The sequence below is a fragment of the Penicillium psychrofluorescens genome (genome assembly GCF_964197705.1).
Source record: "Penicillium psychrofluorescens genome assembly, chromosome: 2".
NCBI classification, from domain to species: Eukaryota; Fungi; Ascomycota; class Eurotiomycetes; order Eurotiales; family Aspergillaceae; genus Penicillium; species Penicillium psychrofluorescens.
Genome location: NC_133440.1, coordinates 2,807,174 through 2,820,999, shown reverse-complemented (window position 1 = coordinate 2,820,999; position 13,826 = coordinate 2,807,174). Strand labels below are relative to the sequence as shown.

At 53.6% G+C, this 13,826-nt stretch overlaps 4 protein-coding genes across 4 annotated transcripts; 3 read left to right on the top strand and 1 right to left on the bottom strand.

The window, feature by feature from the left end:
- Positions 1-435: 435 nt before the first annotated feature.
- Positions 436-2,466, top strand: PFLUO_LOCUS3247 (uncharacterized protein; the record flags this gene model as incomplete). The annotated part of the gene is made up of 3 exons (XM_073780473.1): positions 436-669; positions 729-814; positions 870-2,466. 3 exons carry the CDS (start codon positions 436-438, stop codon positions 2,464-2,466), a joined length of 1,917 nt encoding a protein of 638 aa, XP_073637324.1.
- A 490-nt stretch (positions 2,467-2,956) lies between these two features.
- Positions 2,957-3,347, bottom strand: PFLUO_LOCUS3246 (uncharacterized protein; the record flags this gene model as incomplete). The annotated part of the gene is made up of 2 exons (XM_073780472.1): positions 2,957-3,145; positions 3,234-3,347. The coding sequence occupies 2 exons, from the start codon at positions 3,345-3,347 to the stop codon at positions 2,957-2,959; spliced, it is 303 nt and encodes a 100-aa protein (XP_073637323.1).
- Positions 3,348-3,555: 208 nt separating this feature from the next.
- On the top strand, positions 3,556-7,330 carry PFLUO_LOCUS3245 (Structural maintenance of chromosomes protein 5; the record flags this gene model as incomplete). The annotated part of the gene is made up of 6 exons (XM_073780471.1): positions 3,556-3,966; positions 4,017-4,928; positions 4,982-5,872; positions 5,931-6,003; positions 6,056-6,183; positions 6,236-7,330. The coding sequence occupies 6 exons, from the start codon at positions 3,556-3,558 to the stop codon at positions 7,328-7,330; spliced, it is 3,510 nt and encodes a 1,169-aa protein (XP_073637322.1).
- A 5,360-nt stretch (positions 7,331-12,690) lies between these two features.
- PFLUO_LOCUS3244 (uncharacterized protein) lies at positions 12,691-13,756 on the top strand (the record flags this gene model as incomplete). The annotated part of the gene is made up of 2 exons (XM_073780470.1): positions 12,691-12,937; positions 13,005-13,756. The coding sequence occupies 2 exons, from the start codon at positions 12,691-12,693 to the stop codon at positions 13,754-13,756; spliced, it is 999 nt and encodes a 332-aa protein (XP_073637321.1).
- Between the last annotated feature and the right edge of the window lie 70 nt (positions 13,757-13,826).

Sequence of the window (13,826 nt, the reverse complement as noted above, 5' to 3'; positions counted from 1 at the left end):
TCCAAAGGCCCTGTGGAGGTTAGTGAAGAAGTGAATTGAAAAGAGAAGAAGGTGGTTTGTGGTATGGTTGGAGCTCGTTCTTTGGCGTTGAATGTTTAGGGCCCTCGTGCCGTTGCTGAGCAACCAACGGGGGTATGGCGCTTGTCCGGCCCGGGAAGGCGGTAGCCCCCAACACAATGGAAGTATACGGTGAACGCTGGGATCACTTGGGATGGTCCTTTCTGTCAGGAATAATAATTGATGCTTTTCCCTACCATCATCGCTCCTCTACTCAAATTATATCTATCCTGTCACTGGTACATCCCACGCTGTAATGGTCGCCACCCTTGCTTTCCTAGCACGTGATGCCTTATCGATAAGCCCTTTCATCCCGCCCTGCTCTGTAATCTTTTAGTGATCCTTCTACAGACACATCCGTACCCCCCCCCCCCCCCCATGGCCGAGCGGAGTGTTCTGCGCAAGGACCAGCTGGAACTCAGCCTACACAATGAAAAGAAGCTGATCAAGGAGGGGACGATCAAGGATGATAACCCACTGGACCTCAGTGAGCCTTTTCGTGAACTGTGCAGCGCTTGCCGAAAGGGCGATCTGAAAGTCTGCCAGGAGAAGATCACCGAGGGTGTCAATGTGAACGCCCGGGATCCGTACGACTATACGCCGTTGATTTTGGTCAGTGGAATGGGCCAGGGCCAACAAAATAGCTTTGCAATTAACGTGGCGGTCAATAGGCTAGTTTGTGTGGGCACTATGAAGTGGCGCAACTACTGCTCGAGTCCGGCTCCTTATGCGAGCGAGATACATTTCAAGGTGAACGGTACGTCTTTTCACCCCAAAGCGTGCCTCCTACTAACTGTTTCATGTTCTGTCAGATGTCTATATAACGCCCTGAATGACCGCATACGAAATCTGCTTCTCGCATATGACTATTCCAAGTCCACAGACCCGCTGCAACCGTTGGCTGCCCATATAACTTCTCTGCTCACACGGGAATCTCCCGTGACAGCTGACATCGTCGTCACGGCTGGCGATGAATCTCTTTACTTGCATAAATTCGTTCTCGCAGCACGCTCTCCATACTTCCGCGGCAAATTAACGGGTGCGCCTGCTACGACGACTTGGAAGCTCCCGACCACCATTCCGCCAGAAGCATTTGGTGCCGCGATGAAATACCTTTACTTTGGAGACCCTCCTCGGGAATTGAGAAGTGGGCCAGGAACCGGATTTACCGAAACGGAGGTTTTTGCTGGCGTCGACAAGATAGCCAAGTATCTGGAGATCCGCAGTCTCGTGGACAGTATCATCGATAGCGGAGATCGCAGATTGGCGAGACAACGGAGGACTATGGAGCTTGCCAAGGGACGAGAACAACTGGAGGGGTGGTTTCGAGAGAATGTCCTGGGAAACAGAGTGGTTGTGGAGACCTCCAAGGCAAATGATGTGAAATGGGATCGGAACAATGCGATCTTCGCAGATGTTCTCCTTCGCGCCGATGAATTACCAGATGAGGCGGAGGACGATACAAACGACGCAGCGGCCATGCGGTCTGACTCGCTTCCCCTCGGCCTTGCATCCTCCGCACCAGGTTCCAGAGTAGCCGTGGCAGGGATGTCAACATTGTTTCCCTGCCACCGTGCCATGCTACTTCGGTCCGAGTTCTTCCAAGTCATGTTCTCATCTTCTTTCCGGGAAGCCCATATGAAGGACCACCTGAACATCATTGATGTCGATTGTTCGCCCGAAGTCTTAGAAATCGTCCTGACCTTCCTGTACACCGAAAAGGCCGATTTTCCCTTGGATGTTGCAGTTGAAGTTTTGTTCGCGGCCGATATGCTATTCATCGAGAAGCTGAAAGCCAAAGCCGCCGTGGTGATCAGCACTCTGGGAAGCGGCGGCATGTCCCAAGTCAACGCAGCGAGGACCCGCGGAAAGGAAGAGGATGACATTGATATATATTCGATCATCCGGGCTGCCTGGCTGACGCGAGTCCAGCGATTGGAGGAATTTGCCGCTCGCTTCCTGGCCTATCGACTAGAAGCGCACATCGACTCGCCTGAGTTTGCAGACTTGATCCAGGAATCCGCGTCTCGGATTCAAGCACGACAAGAAACAGACTCGATTGAATTACTGGATGATATCCGCTTTTATCTCAATGAACGCTTTAGACTGCGCTTTGACGATGCAGGCATTGAGGAGATGATGGAAGACGGAGCGGTGCCGGAGAATGTCGCAAACGCACAGGATATGGAGAAGATCACCGATGGAGTTGAGTCTCTCGATGTGTCCAAGAAGACGGATGCGGCCGTTCCGACAGAGACAGCCTCTAAGAAAGAGCAGGTGCATATTCCAGAGATCCGGACCTTGGATGGTGCGCTCGTTGAGGACGAATTCGACGAAGATGCGATGAACTACGAGATTTTGATGGGCAAGCTGGACACGCTCTTGGAGAATCTCAACCTTGACGCTTGAGTGTAGGCGATCTTGCCGGGTTCTTACAATTTTGAGACTTTGTGAAGACGTTATATGACATAACGACAGTATATATATATATATATCTATATACATGGATACATGCGGTTTGGTGGGAGGATAAAAACCAAGAGCGTACAGTGATCTTGTTATGCACATATTTGAAGAATTATTTACATCGCTCTGAAGTCTCAATTTAGCGTGATATTGTAGGGGTCGTCATCAATCATTCCCACCACCGTAAAGCGAAGCATCCGGATGCTTCGGAGCAAGGCAGGCGCGTGGATGATGATCGCTCCAGCTGCGGACGCAATATATCGTGAGCCGGCAGAAGGTGGTCCGGTTTTATTGAATGCTTAAGAAGCTTTTCGTCGGGTACCGTGCGAGCCCTGACAGCGGCGAGCGCAGAACGGTCATCAGCTGGGACCGTTGTGTCCTTGTCGGATCGTAAATCGGATGAAAGTTGTGCTTGTACCACCTCCGACTGATCTCATCGACCCTCATGCGGTTTGTTTTTGCTCTCGCCACCAATTCCTTTTTGCTGCTTCTCCTGCATCCTCGCATCCAAGTCTCGGATCTGTGTCTCCATCATTCCTTTCCGGACGGTGAGATTGGACCGCATGTTTTGCAGGGCTGTCATCTGCTCGTCGAATGTGGCTTCCTGGCGTTTCCGTTTGGCCTGTAGAATAACATTCATCAGCATAGACGTCGACATTAGGCTATAACGGTGGACACAGATAGCTAGCCCAGGGAAAAAGTTATCATACCTCGGACACCTCTTGATCTGTCTTTATACTTGCCCCATACAGAGAACCTGCGATGGTAATAGAGGTAACTGCCGCCGTCAGAACCAGCTTGCGGACATTTTGAGGCGAGGGCATTGTAGTGAGCAAGTCGTGGTTCTCGAAAGTTGCTCTGCCAGCGATAGACATTAGGAAGCCAGCCCTCACCGCCTTCCTCTCTCGTGCCCTCGCGTCGCGTTCTTTTCGCGTCCTTCGATTTATCTTGGTCACTAACACCAACCCTCCAAGTAACCTCCCAGCCAGCCCATGATCAACGCCCCGGGGCTGCGCGAGGGCACCAGCCACGATGTCATCGGCCAGCATAGTTCCTCACCGCCGCCAGCGGGATGAAGACGACGAAGAGAGCGACTCATCCGCCTCTTTAGACCCCTCCCAAACCTCCAGCACCAAACGCCCTCGCCTTAACTCCACCACCCACGACGATGACTCGAGCTCTGCAGACGAAGAGGGTGAGGATACAGATACCCAACAGGCCCCTGCCACACAGCTCTCGCAACCACCGAGTGCTCAAAACGTGCTCGGTCCGGGCGGCTACAAGCCCGGCGCGATCGTGCGGATCAAGGTGACCGACTTCGTCACGTACACGTCGGCGGAATTCTTTCCTGGACCGAAATTGAACATGGTGATCGGGCCGAATGGAACGGGTAAAAGTACTCTTGTTTGTGCGATCTGTTTGGGTCTGGGATGGGGCCCTGCAGTATGTTACACTTGAATCTCAACTCTTACCACTCACTTACACTCATTTAGCATCTGGGACGAGCCAAAGAAACGGGCGAATTTGTCAAACATGGTTGCAGAGAAGCAACCATCGAAATCGAACTGGCAGGGCCGCCGCTATTTCGCCGGAACGTTGTCATCACCCGAAACATCAAGCGCGATGGCAACAAGAGCACATTTACAATAAATGGGAAGCCGGTCTCTAAAGCAGACGTGCTGAGGGCTGCGCAAAAATTCTCCATCCAGGTCGACAATCTGTGCCAGTTTCTCCCGCAAGACAAAGTCGCCGAATTTGCTGCTCTCACGCCAGTCGAGCTTCTGCATTCTACGCAGAGAGCCGCGGCGGGCCCGGAGATGATCCAGTGGCACGACGGCTTGAAGAAATTGAGAGCCGAGCAGAAGCGTCTCGACATGGACCATCGGGCCGATAAGGATGTGTTGACAAACCTCGAGAACCGACAGGAGATGCAGCGAGCAGACGTCGAGAGAATGCGCCAGCGGACGGAGATTCAGAGGAAGATCGAGATCCTCGAGTTCTTGCGTCCGGTCATGGTGTACAAAGACCACCACAAAGTCCATGAGGAATTGAAAGCAAGAAGAAAAGAGCTCTCAGACGAGCACAGCCAACTCATGAGAGATCTTGAGCCTGCCATGAGGTCCCTCAAGGCAAAGGAGACCTATGCTGAACAGGTGGCCGAAGTCAAGAAACACCAACGGGAGACTGTTTCAAGACTTTCTCGGGCTGCAAAGGCTGGCACAGAAAGAATCGATGAACTTCGGGACTCTATCAAGGACCTGGACGGACAGATTGAAGCCGAAAAGAAAAGCAGCCAAAAGCACAAAGCTGAAGCGACCAATACGCAGCAGACCATCAAAAAACTGCGACGTCAGCTGGAAGAAGAGGCTGTGGAGTTTGATGTGGATTACTACAACGAGAAGCTGGTAAGTTGTGCCTCTTTCTAAAGGTATAACAGTACTCTGACTATCTTTCACAGAAAGAAAAACGGCTTCAAGGCCGAGATCTCGAAACAAAGGCCCGGGAAATCAAGGACAAAAAAGCCCCTATAATGGAAAAGATATCAGGACTTCAAGGAAACATTCGAGAGGCTCAGCGACAACTGGACAATTTGGATTCCGTTTCCGGACGACAAGAAGCAAAGCTTGAGAAACTCTCGTCCGACTCCCACCGAGCTTATCGGTGGATCCTCAACAACCAAGACAAGTTTGAAAAAGAGGTCTTTGGCCCGCCGCTTGTTACTTGCTCTGTCAAAGACCCCAAATACGCAGATGCTCTGGAATCTTTGTTTCAACGGGCCGACCTGACAGTGTTCACCGTGCAGTGCCGCCAGGATTTCCGCACCCTGCAGCAAGCACTGACCAGAGATTTGGAACTCCATGACTTCAGTATCAAAACCTGCTCGATGGAGTTGTCTTCATTCCGCTCTCCGTTCTCAGATGACGAACTGCGTCAACTCGGTTTCGATGGATGGGCCAAAGACTACCTCAGCGGCCCGGAGCCTGTTTTGGCTCTGTTCTGCAGTGAAAACCGAATGCACCAGACCCCGATCTCTCTGCGGGACATCTCCGACGAAGACTTTGCCCGATTGGAGAATGGAAGCCTCAGCTCTTGGGTAGCCGGGAAGCGCAGCTATACCATCACTCGACGACGGGAGTATGGCCCTGACGCCACATCGACCCGTGTTCGACAAATCAAGCCTGCGCAAGCCTGGACTTCGCAGCCTGTCGATGACTCAGTCCGACGCGGGCACCAGCAGAATATCAGTATGTGGAATAGCGAACTGCAGGAATTCAAAGATACGTTGGAAAGCGAGAAAGCGATTATGGCGGAGGTCAAGGCCAGTTATGATCAAAACGAGCAAGAGAAGGTATGCGCGCGCGACCTTGGCCTTGACATTCCATGCACTCCTAACCAGTGTTTAACAGAAAGAGATCGAAGCCGAGAAGGCTGAGAAGCAGACGGCACATACACAGCATCGAGCCATCCCTGAGAAGATCAGTATGTCCTGAGCCAGCTCTGCCGACTCGCTTGTTTTGCTAACATCATCTAGATCAACAGGAGACCAAATTGCACGGCCTACAGGAACTGTTTAAAGAGGTTCGGCAAAGAGTGCTCGACATTCGCAACCGACAAGACGAGATCTCTATCGAGAAAGCCGAGGCAACTCTCGAATATGCTGTAAGTCTACTGAATATGAGGCTATTGAGACCTACTTCTGACTCGCCAACAGGATACCGTTCAAGAACTTCAAGAAGCCCATGAGGAACTCATCAAAATTGAGATCCTACATCTCGAAGCGACGTCTGACATGGCGACGCTGCGACAACGCCACAGTGATAGTGCTGCGTTGCTGGAAGAAAAGAACACCCAATTGATGAACACGATCAATGAGGTCAACGACATGAATGTAAGGGCACGAGAGCTCAACAAAAAAGCGAGGGTTGTCTATCGCACCGCCAGAGAACAACCTGACGCAGAGGCTGTGCTCGAGAGCCTCGGCGACCACGACCTGAACCGGCTCAACGCAGATATCGATTCTGAAAAGGCGCGCCTCGAACTTACCCATGGAGGAGACAGCAACACGATTCGAGAGTTTGAGGAGCGTGAAAAGCAGATCGGGAAATTGCACGAGAAGCTCAGCCAATTCCAGACAAAACTGGCTGAAATCGACACTGCCATCGTCGAGATTCGACGCGACTGGGAGCCCAGACTAGATGCGCTTATCCAAAAGATCAGCGATGCGTTCGCAGATTCTTTCGCACGCATTGGATGTGCCGGCCAGGTCAGTTTGGACAAGGTACAAGCAGAACCGGGTCCGAATGGCGAACCCGGGGGCCACGATTTTGACCAGTGGTCGATTCAAATCCATGTCAAGTTCCGCGACCATGAGAATCTCTCGATCCTAAACTCCCACCGGCAGTCCGGTGGTGAGCGGGCCGTGAGCACGATCTTCTATCTCATGGCATTGCAGTCCCTTTCCGCATCACCATTCCGCGTGGTCGATGAGATCAACCAGGGGATGGACCCGCGTAATGAGCGTATGGTACATGGCCGCTTGGTCGATATCGCCTGCGACTCCGAGTCCGAGGATGGCAGCGGAGGCGGCCAATACTTCCTCATCACGCCGAAATTACTTAGTGGGCTGGCCTACAAGCCCGGCATGAGGGTGCTTTGCATCTACAGTGGTGAGCACATGCCGAAGGATTACGCCCAGCTCGACTTCAAGCTGGCGATCCGGAATATGAAGGCGATTAGGGAGAGCGGACAAATCTCCGGCACTGCCCCGGCCATCGCCAGCAGCAGCCGAGTGGACGTCTATGCCTAAGTAGAATCACTTTTTTTTTTTTATTCTTGTTTAATATGATTCCTAGGAGGATAATTGGAAATGTTCATGATTCTGCATGATTCTGCCCATACAACTGACCGATAGTAGTAGAGAGTGAGTGAGCCGCATCCTATGTCATAGCCCTTTTCGACCTGCCTGACTGGGTATCACCCTGCGCCCCCACAGCCCTCCTGCTGTCCGCCTGGCCAGACGCACGGCCGGCGTAAGTTAAGTGGGGGAGCAGATCTTTCTTACATACGGAGAGCAGTGTGTGACCAGGCCGCATTATCGCCGGACAAAAGGTAAAAGCAAAAAAAGAGCAGTCGCCTCCATGTCCCGGAGCAGGGCATGGAGGCGACAGGGGCCGTAGGATGCCTTGCCAATGTCCGCCGACTAGAAAGTTCGCTGTGATCGAAGGATTCACATCCCTGCTCGGATCGGACGAGACGACGAAAGAGGGAGCAGATCCTCGTGCGATTGGGCTGTGGCTGGCGTGCAGATCGCAGGGCCGGGCGTTTCCGCCGCAGATCACGCATCGGAAGTTTTGCTGAGCCAATAATAGCGCGGCTCGCTAAAAGCAACTCTATTTGTGAGACTCGGTGACTTGAAGTATCTCCGAAGGCAGGCTACTACTAACATTGTGGCCGACTACCCTATACTCACCAGCAGTATCGGATCTAGTCTCATGATTAACGCTATGCAGACTATGATGCACTCGAGTAAATGGATGCGCTGTCCTGCCCCTTCACTGACTGATCGACACTGCGCCTCATCGCTCATCGGCGTTGGGGGTGGGCTGCGTGACTGATTGGTCTGATATTCTACGATTCTCGCTGCGAATCATGGTGTTCCTGCCCGCCATGGCAAAGGGAAAAGGAAGTGGCAACACCGCTGTATGGCAGGGCTTGCATGTTTGGCGGAGCGTACAGTTACACTTTGGCCTGGTCGCGGTTCATGTGGATTTGATGTGGGTGCATCCTATGGATGTACAGTGGGTGTAGGATGTAGCCGAAAAGTCTACTTCGCAGCAAGATGTTCCGTCTTACGCGGAATGAATTTACCGCCCCCCTCTTCCCCTTCCCCTTTTGCGACGTTGGGTCCGACGAATATGACGGCGCATGAGCCTAAGCAAAGAAAGCAAGCACGTCGGACCGACGGTCGTGGCTGGGATAATTGCCTCAATCCCGGCCACCGGGAGGCCCTACGTAGGCCGCTGCGAACGGACGCGCGGACTGGTGATCTTTGGCTGGCTAAGTCTGCTATACCCCTGCCCTGGTGCCCTGCCCCCTCCAGCGAGCGCTGTATTATTCCTTGATTAACGCCGGAAAGTCTTACAGAGGGAGGCAATAATCCTTGCCGGCCCCTGTTCCTTTCATCCTTAGGAGTCTGAGTCCCAAGCGGGTGTGGGGGTCCGAGATTGAATTGATCGACTCCGCGCCTAGGCGGTGCACATCACCAACCCGGGGAGTTAAGGACAGGGGGACCTTCCTTGCTAGCTTATTAAGCGGACGGAGTTAAGGAATGACGAGCGCGGCGCGAAAAGTTTCGATTCAACACCAATGAACACCAGCGTCCGGTGATTTGCATCCAATGCGGTGCCGGAGCCTCTAGCTGCACTCTACAGAGACAGGGGCTCCGACGGTGGAGATTTGTCTATGGTGGCCCCTTTCCCCCCTCCCCCCCCCCCAAAATCCCAACCCTCGTCAGTATTCAATCAGCACAGACCCTCGTTCGAGTGGTACTGTACATAACATATTTTTCATAATATATTTTTGTGTCTTAACGGCTGGTTCGTGGTTGATGGGGCCAACTACACTGTGACACAAGCGAAGTAGTAAGCACCTCATCATCGTGGTGTATGTAGCACTGCAGGAACTTTGTGTTCTGATCCGATCTCAGCGTCGCACAGAGCGTCGCTTCGCTCGATCTCGGGGCTCCGGATGGTATGTATGGTTGGTCCATACATGCACATATTCAGATCTGGGCGACCAGGTGACAACCGTGTTGTGTTGTTCGCTGGCATGGTCGGCCTGACCTAATCTAAGTGCTATGCCGGCGGAGGCAGGGCTGCAGTCGCAGGAGTATTATTACCGAAGGATGCAAGAGATGCAACCCCCAAGACAGGGAGGGCCATGGAGGCTGGATGGATGCTGTGCTATAGGATGAGGATACAATACAGACTCCCGTTAGACTCCCGTTGGAAAGAAACACCCTCCCCGCCAATTGCCGGCCACGCAAACCTAACCTTCCCCCGTGATGTGAGCGGATCTTCAAGGATCTGCCATTAGTGTCCACTAAGGGTGCCACGTCCGATACTATTGCCAGGGACAAGGAAATAGTTAGTTCCCGGAACAGAACATGGCAACGCCCAATAACAGGAAGCTAGACATCAATATTGATCACGTTCTTACTCCTGTCCGGGGACATAACGGTATTTGTCCAGCGCATCCATCCATCCATTACCAGCACCGTGCCTTTGCGACCTGCTGCGCCCGGAGAGGATCGTCGAAGCGATCTACGTGATCCATCTGATGTGTTCGCGTCTGCAGTCCAATTCCCTCCCTCCCATCCCCCTTCGCTTCGGCAAGTGGGCGTGGCCAAACTGTATGTTCTGTACATCAATTGCCCGGGGTCAGATCCTCCTCCCTCGGCCCCCCTCCACTACCGTCATCCATCCTTCTATCCATCCTCCTACTGCAATGCACAATGCATGATGCCTGCAGACCATTATTCTAGGAGGGTCCGCAGCCACGATACGAAGCACGATACGCAGCGCCAAGATGACTGGACGCCTGGATGGAACATGGGGTCGTAGGCGTACCGTAGTGGGCGGCTGTAGATGGGCGTTGTGACTACGGATGCACGCAGGGAAAAGTAAATAAAAAAAAAAGAGGCCTGAAACGCATGCGCTGTGATCCTGGTCACATCTCCTGGGCTTGGGGGTTGACTAGGATACCATTACCCACCGGTTTTTGCGGTTCGGGATTTGCTCTGCTCTGGTAAACACAACAAACACAGCGAAGCCCCCCAACAAAAAGCCAAAAGTCGGGGTTCTTCAAAAGCGAGGTGTCGAGTCGAACTACCGCCCACTACGAAACTATATCGAGCGTAACTTTGTACTATCTGGACGAAAGAGGCAACACCCTGCCCAAATAATAAACACTGAAACAGCCTCTTCGCCAAAATCCCAAGGACCTCCCTAACGAGGTAAGTCGCCAACGCCCTCCGCAGGCGCCCGCATCGCTAGGCCAATCGCCATGCGCATCAGGCCGATCATTGCACGGGGTTTATACCCGGATGGGCAAGGCGCGGTCGGTTGCATCCCGGCGCCTGATCGACTGGCCTTGAAGTCAGTAGTGTTGGCTGACGAACAGGTCGTGTTTCACCATGACCCTCCTGCTCTCCCCTGCCCGGAGTTAAGGACCTCGGACCCTACCGAGGAGGACGGTCAACCGCCCCACTTGTTGGTGGTCCCGACACGCTGGACGCGAGAATCCCAAGATCTGCTAGGATCGGACCTCCCTTGTTCTGTTTTTTGTTTTTGCCTTTCGGCATGCGATGGGTACACTCTACTGCTCAGAGAAAAAAAAAAAGGGTTAAGTTAGATTCCCCATTTATTTAACTTAGGTTTTTGGAAAATAAAATGATGATGTGTTATATTGGAACCTTCTCTGGTGGCAAGGCATATTGTAAAAAAAGTCAAAAAAAAAGAGGCGGAAGATGACCAACATAATATAATGACAAACCTAGAACATTGGCTGGGTTGGGTTGGATTGGGATGGGGCTGAGATGTCATGTCTGTTTGCCTGAGGCACTACGGAGAACGGCATCGGGGCAACTGCCAAAACGGTCGTCGCTTAGCGTAGCGGCCGATCATGGGAGCTATGGCCAAGTGCGGTGCATCCCCTGACGTCGCGTGCATCCAACTGGACAGAAGGATTTAGGGATTGTCTAGTCGGCGACGAAATCCAGGCGTGTCGCACGAGGCGAGGGCGTAGGTGATGTGATCTATCTATATCGTGGGAATAACGGTGTGTGAGTATATTCTGTAACTACTGTGTCTATTAATATGCAAGTGCCATGTGTTCGTCAACCTGTGACGCAAGGGATGATCCACATGTGATTTAAAAAAAAAATAATAATCAAAAAGGGGGGGGGGGGGGGGAGGGCAGTTGAGAAAAGACACCTCGCGTGGCCGTCCTGTCTACCACGCGAACCCGAGCCCGGGGGGTTGGGGGACAGCGGACCATTGGCCGAAAGCGCCCTTAGTGCGGATCCTCCAGGCAGGGATGGCGGGAAACATTTTTACCGGGTTACACATTGAAAAGGACGTTCACCAATGGCGGTATCCCGGATGAGCTGACCCCGATCGACGCGTTCTGGAACGCTCAAACCGGTGGTCCAGGAGGTAGATCGTCGCCCCACGCTCATTAGCCGAGCCACTCCTAGCCCGAGCCAGACCCCGGCAGTCTGTTCCCTATGTAGAGCTAGTGCACGGAGCAGGAGGATCAATCGAGACAAGGGCCAACGGTTGCGAATGATCGGCGGATCAATGCTTTCGGCCTGAAGGGGGAGATCTTCAGGAGCAGGGTCTGATCTACGATCGGAAGCATCGCGACCTTCTTGAATAGGGCGAGATATTCATGCTCGGACTCCATGCTCTCCACTGGGGTCACTACGATGTCTTACAACGCACCTAGGCTTTCCCATCGCTACCCTGCCATTCTCGACTCTAACCACCCTGGCGCAACACCCACATACTTTATTTGTAGCTCCTAAGCGAACCCATCCATGGATCGCCCAACGTGGTCTCGCCCTGTTCCGCCACTCCGTCATCCGCCCCCCCAGGCGGACCTTCTGCCGATTATGGTTAGCGCAGTACTGACCTTCCTATTTGGTGTTTTAATAATTTTGGATTCCCCTTTGGTCGAGGCCACTGCTGGGTTCCCATAGGCCCTTACCCACCTGTCCTCCCTCCTGTTCTCTTCCTGTCTCTTGTCTTCCCACCGATCTGCACTAAGCCAACCTCGCGTGGACAACGATCCACCGGCTTAATCTCCGACATCGTTTCATTTAAGCTTTCGAACGGACTGTCTCATACCTTGTACGCTGTAATTACAGTCGGCATCGCCCGCGATCCTCGGCTCTGGCGATCATCCAGCCCATTATTATTTTCTACTATTCTCCCCGGGTGGGGGGCGGCACCCTCCCACTCACATATCGATCGTCGGCCCCCGTAGTCCTGGGTACTCGGGTAGTATAAACCTCGTGTCTCGCCCGTTTTTCGTCTCATCTCTCGATTTTTGCCTCTCTTGTCCCCCAACCCCAACCCAGCAATACTATCCATCATCTTCAGAACTATGGATCTTGCAAATCTCCTCTCCGCCCCGAACCCGGCGGCTTTGATCACACCGGCCTACACGCCTGCCTCGTCGTATGCCCCATCAGCCGGTAGCTACTTCCCTCCCACCACCACAGCACAGAAGCGGTCGTCCCCTCAACAGCCCCCAATGTCTCCGCCAGTCGACGAGCAGCAACAAAAACCCAAGTGCTCTCTCCCCTCCATCTCGACTCTGCTCGAGAACGCAGATGGCCAGCACGCTGCCAGTTCGTACTCTCCCAAACCAAAAAAAAAAAAAAAATAAAACCAATCCCCGTGCTAACCTCCATCCAGAGCGTCCACGCCTCAGCCCCCCAATTCAGGCAGCCCGTCTAGGCCGCTCGCAGTCCTACGACGTCGGCCTGCCCCCAACGCCGCCAATGCGGCCGGGGTCCGGCGTCAGGAGCCACAGCCACTCGCCTGGCGATCCAGCCCTGAACGTGAAGCAGGACTCGCAGCACCGCCAACCACCATCCGGGCGCTCCTCTATCTCCAGCCAGGCCTCGTCGGCCCACCTGGCGGGTGCATATGCCTCGCCTGCACCCAGCGTCTCATCGTACACATCGCCCATTGATGGACCGCCCCAAAGCGCCGCGGGAATGTACTACCCGCGCCCACCGGCCTCAGCAACCTTCCAGCCCGTCGTCACCTCCGGCCCGGCGCAGGCAATGCCCAGGCAAATGCCAATGGCCATGCCTCTTTCCCAACTGCCGCAATCCTCCAACTCATCTGCTACCACGTCCATCATCTCCCCCGGCACACCGGCCTGGCAACACCACCACTACTTCCCCCCCTCCAGCAGCGCGCCCTACCAACAGACCCACGACCGCTACATCTGCCGCACCTGCCACAAGGCATTCTCGCGCCCCTCCTCGCTGCGCATCCACTCCCACTCGCACACTGGCGAGAAGCCCTTCCAGTGCACGCATGCGGGATGCGGGAAGGCGTTCAGTGTCCGCTCTAATATGAAGCGTCACGAGCGCGGGTGTCATTCTGGGAGGCCTGTTGCGGTTGCTGCTTCGGTAGCGCAGACTCTTGTTGTTTGATTGGCTTTGATGTGTATTCCTTGTCCGCCTGTCTGTATGTCTGGATGGACGGCGTTTTTGTTTTGGTTGT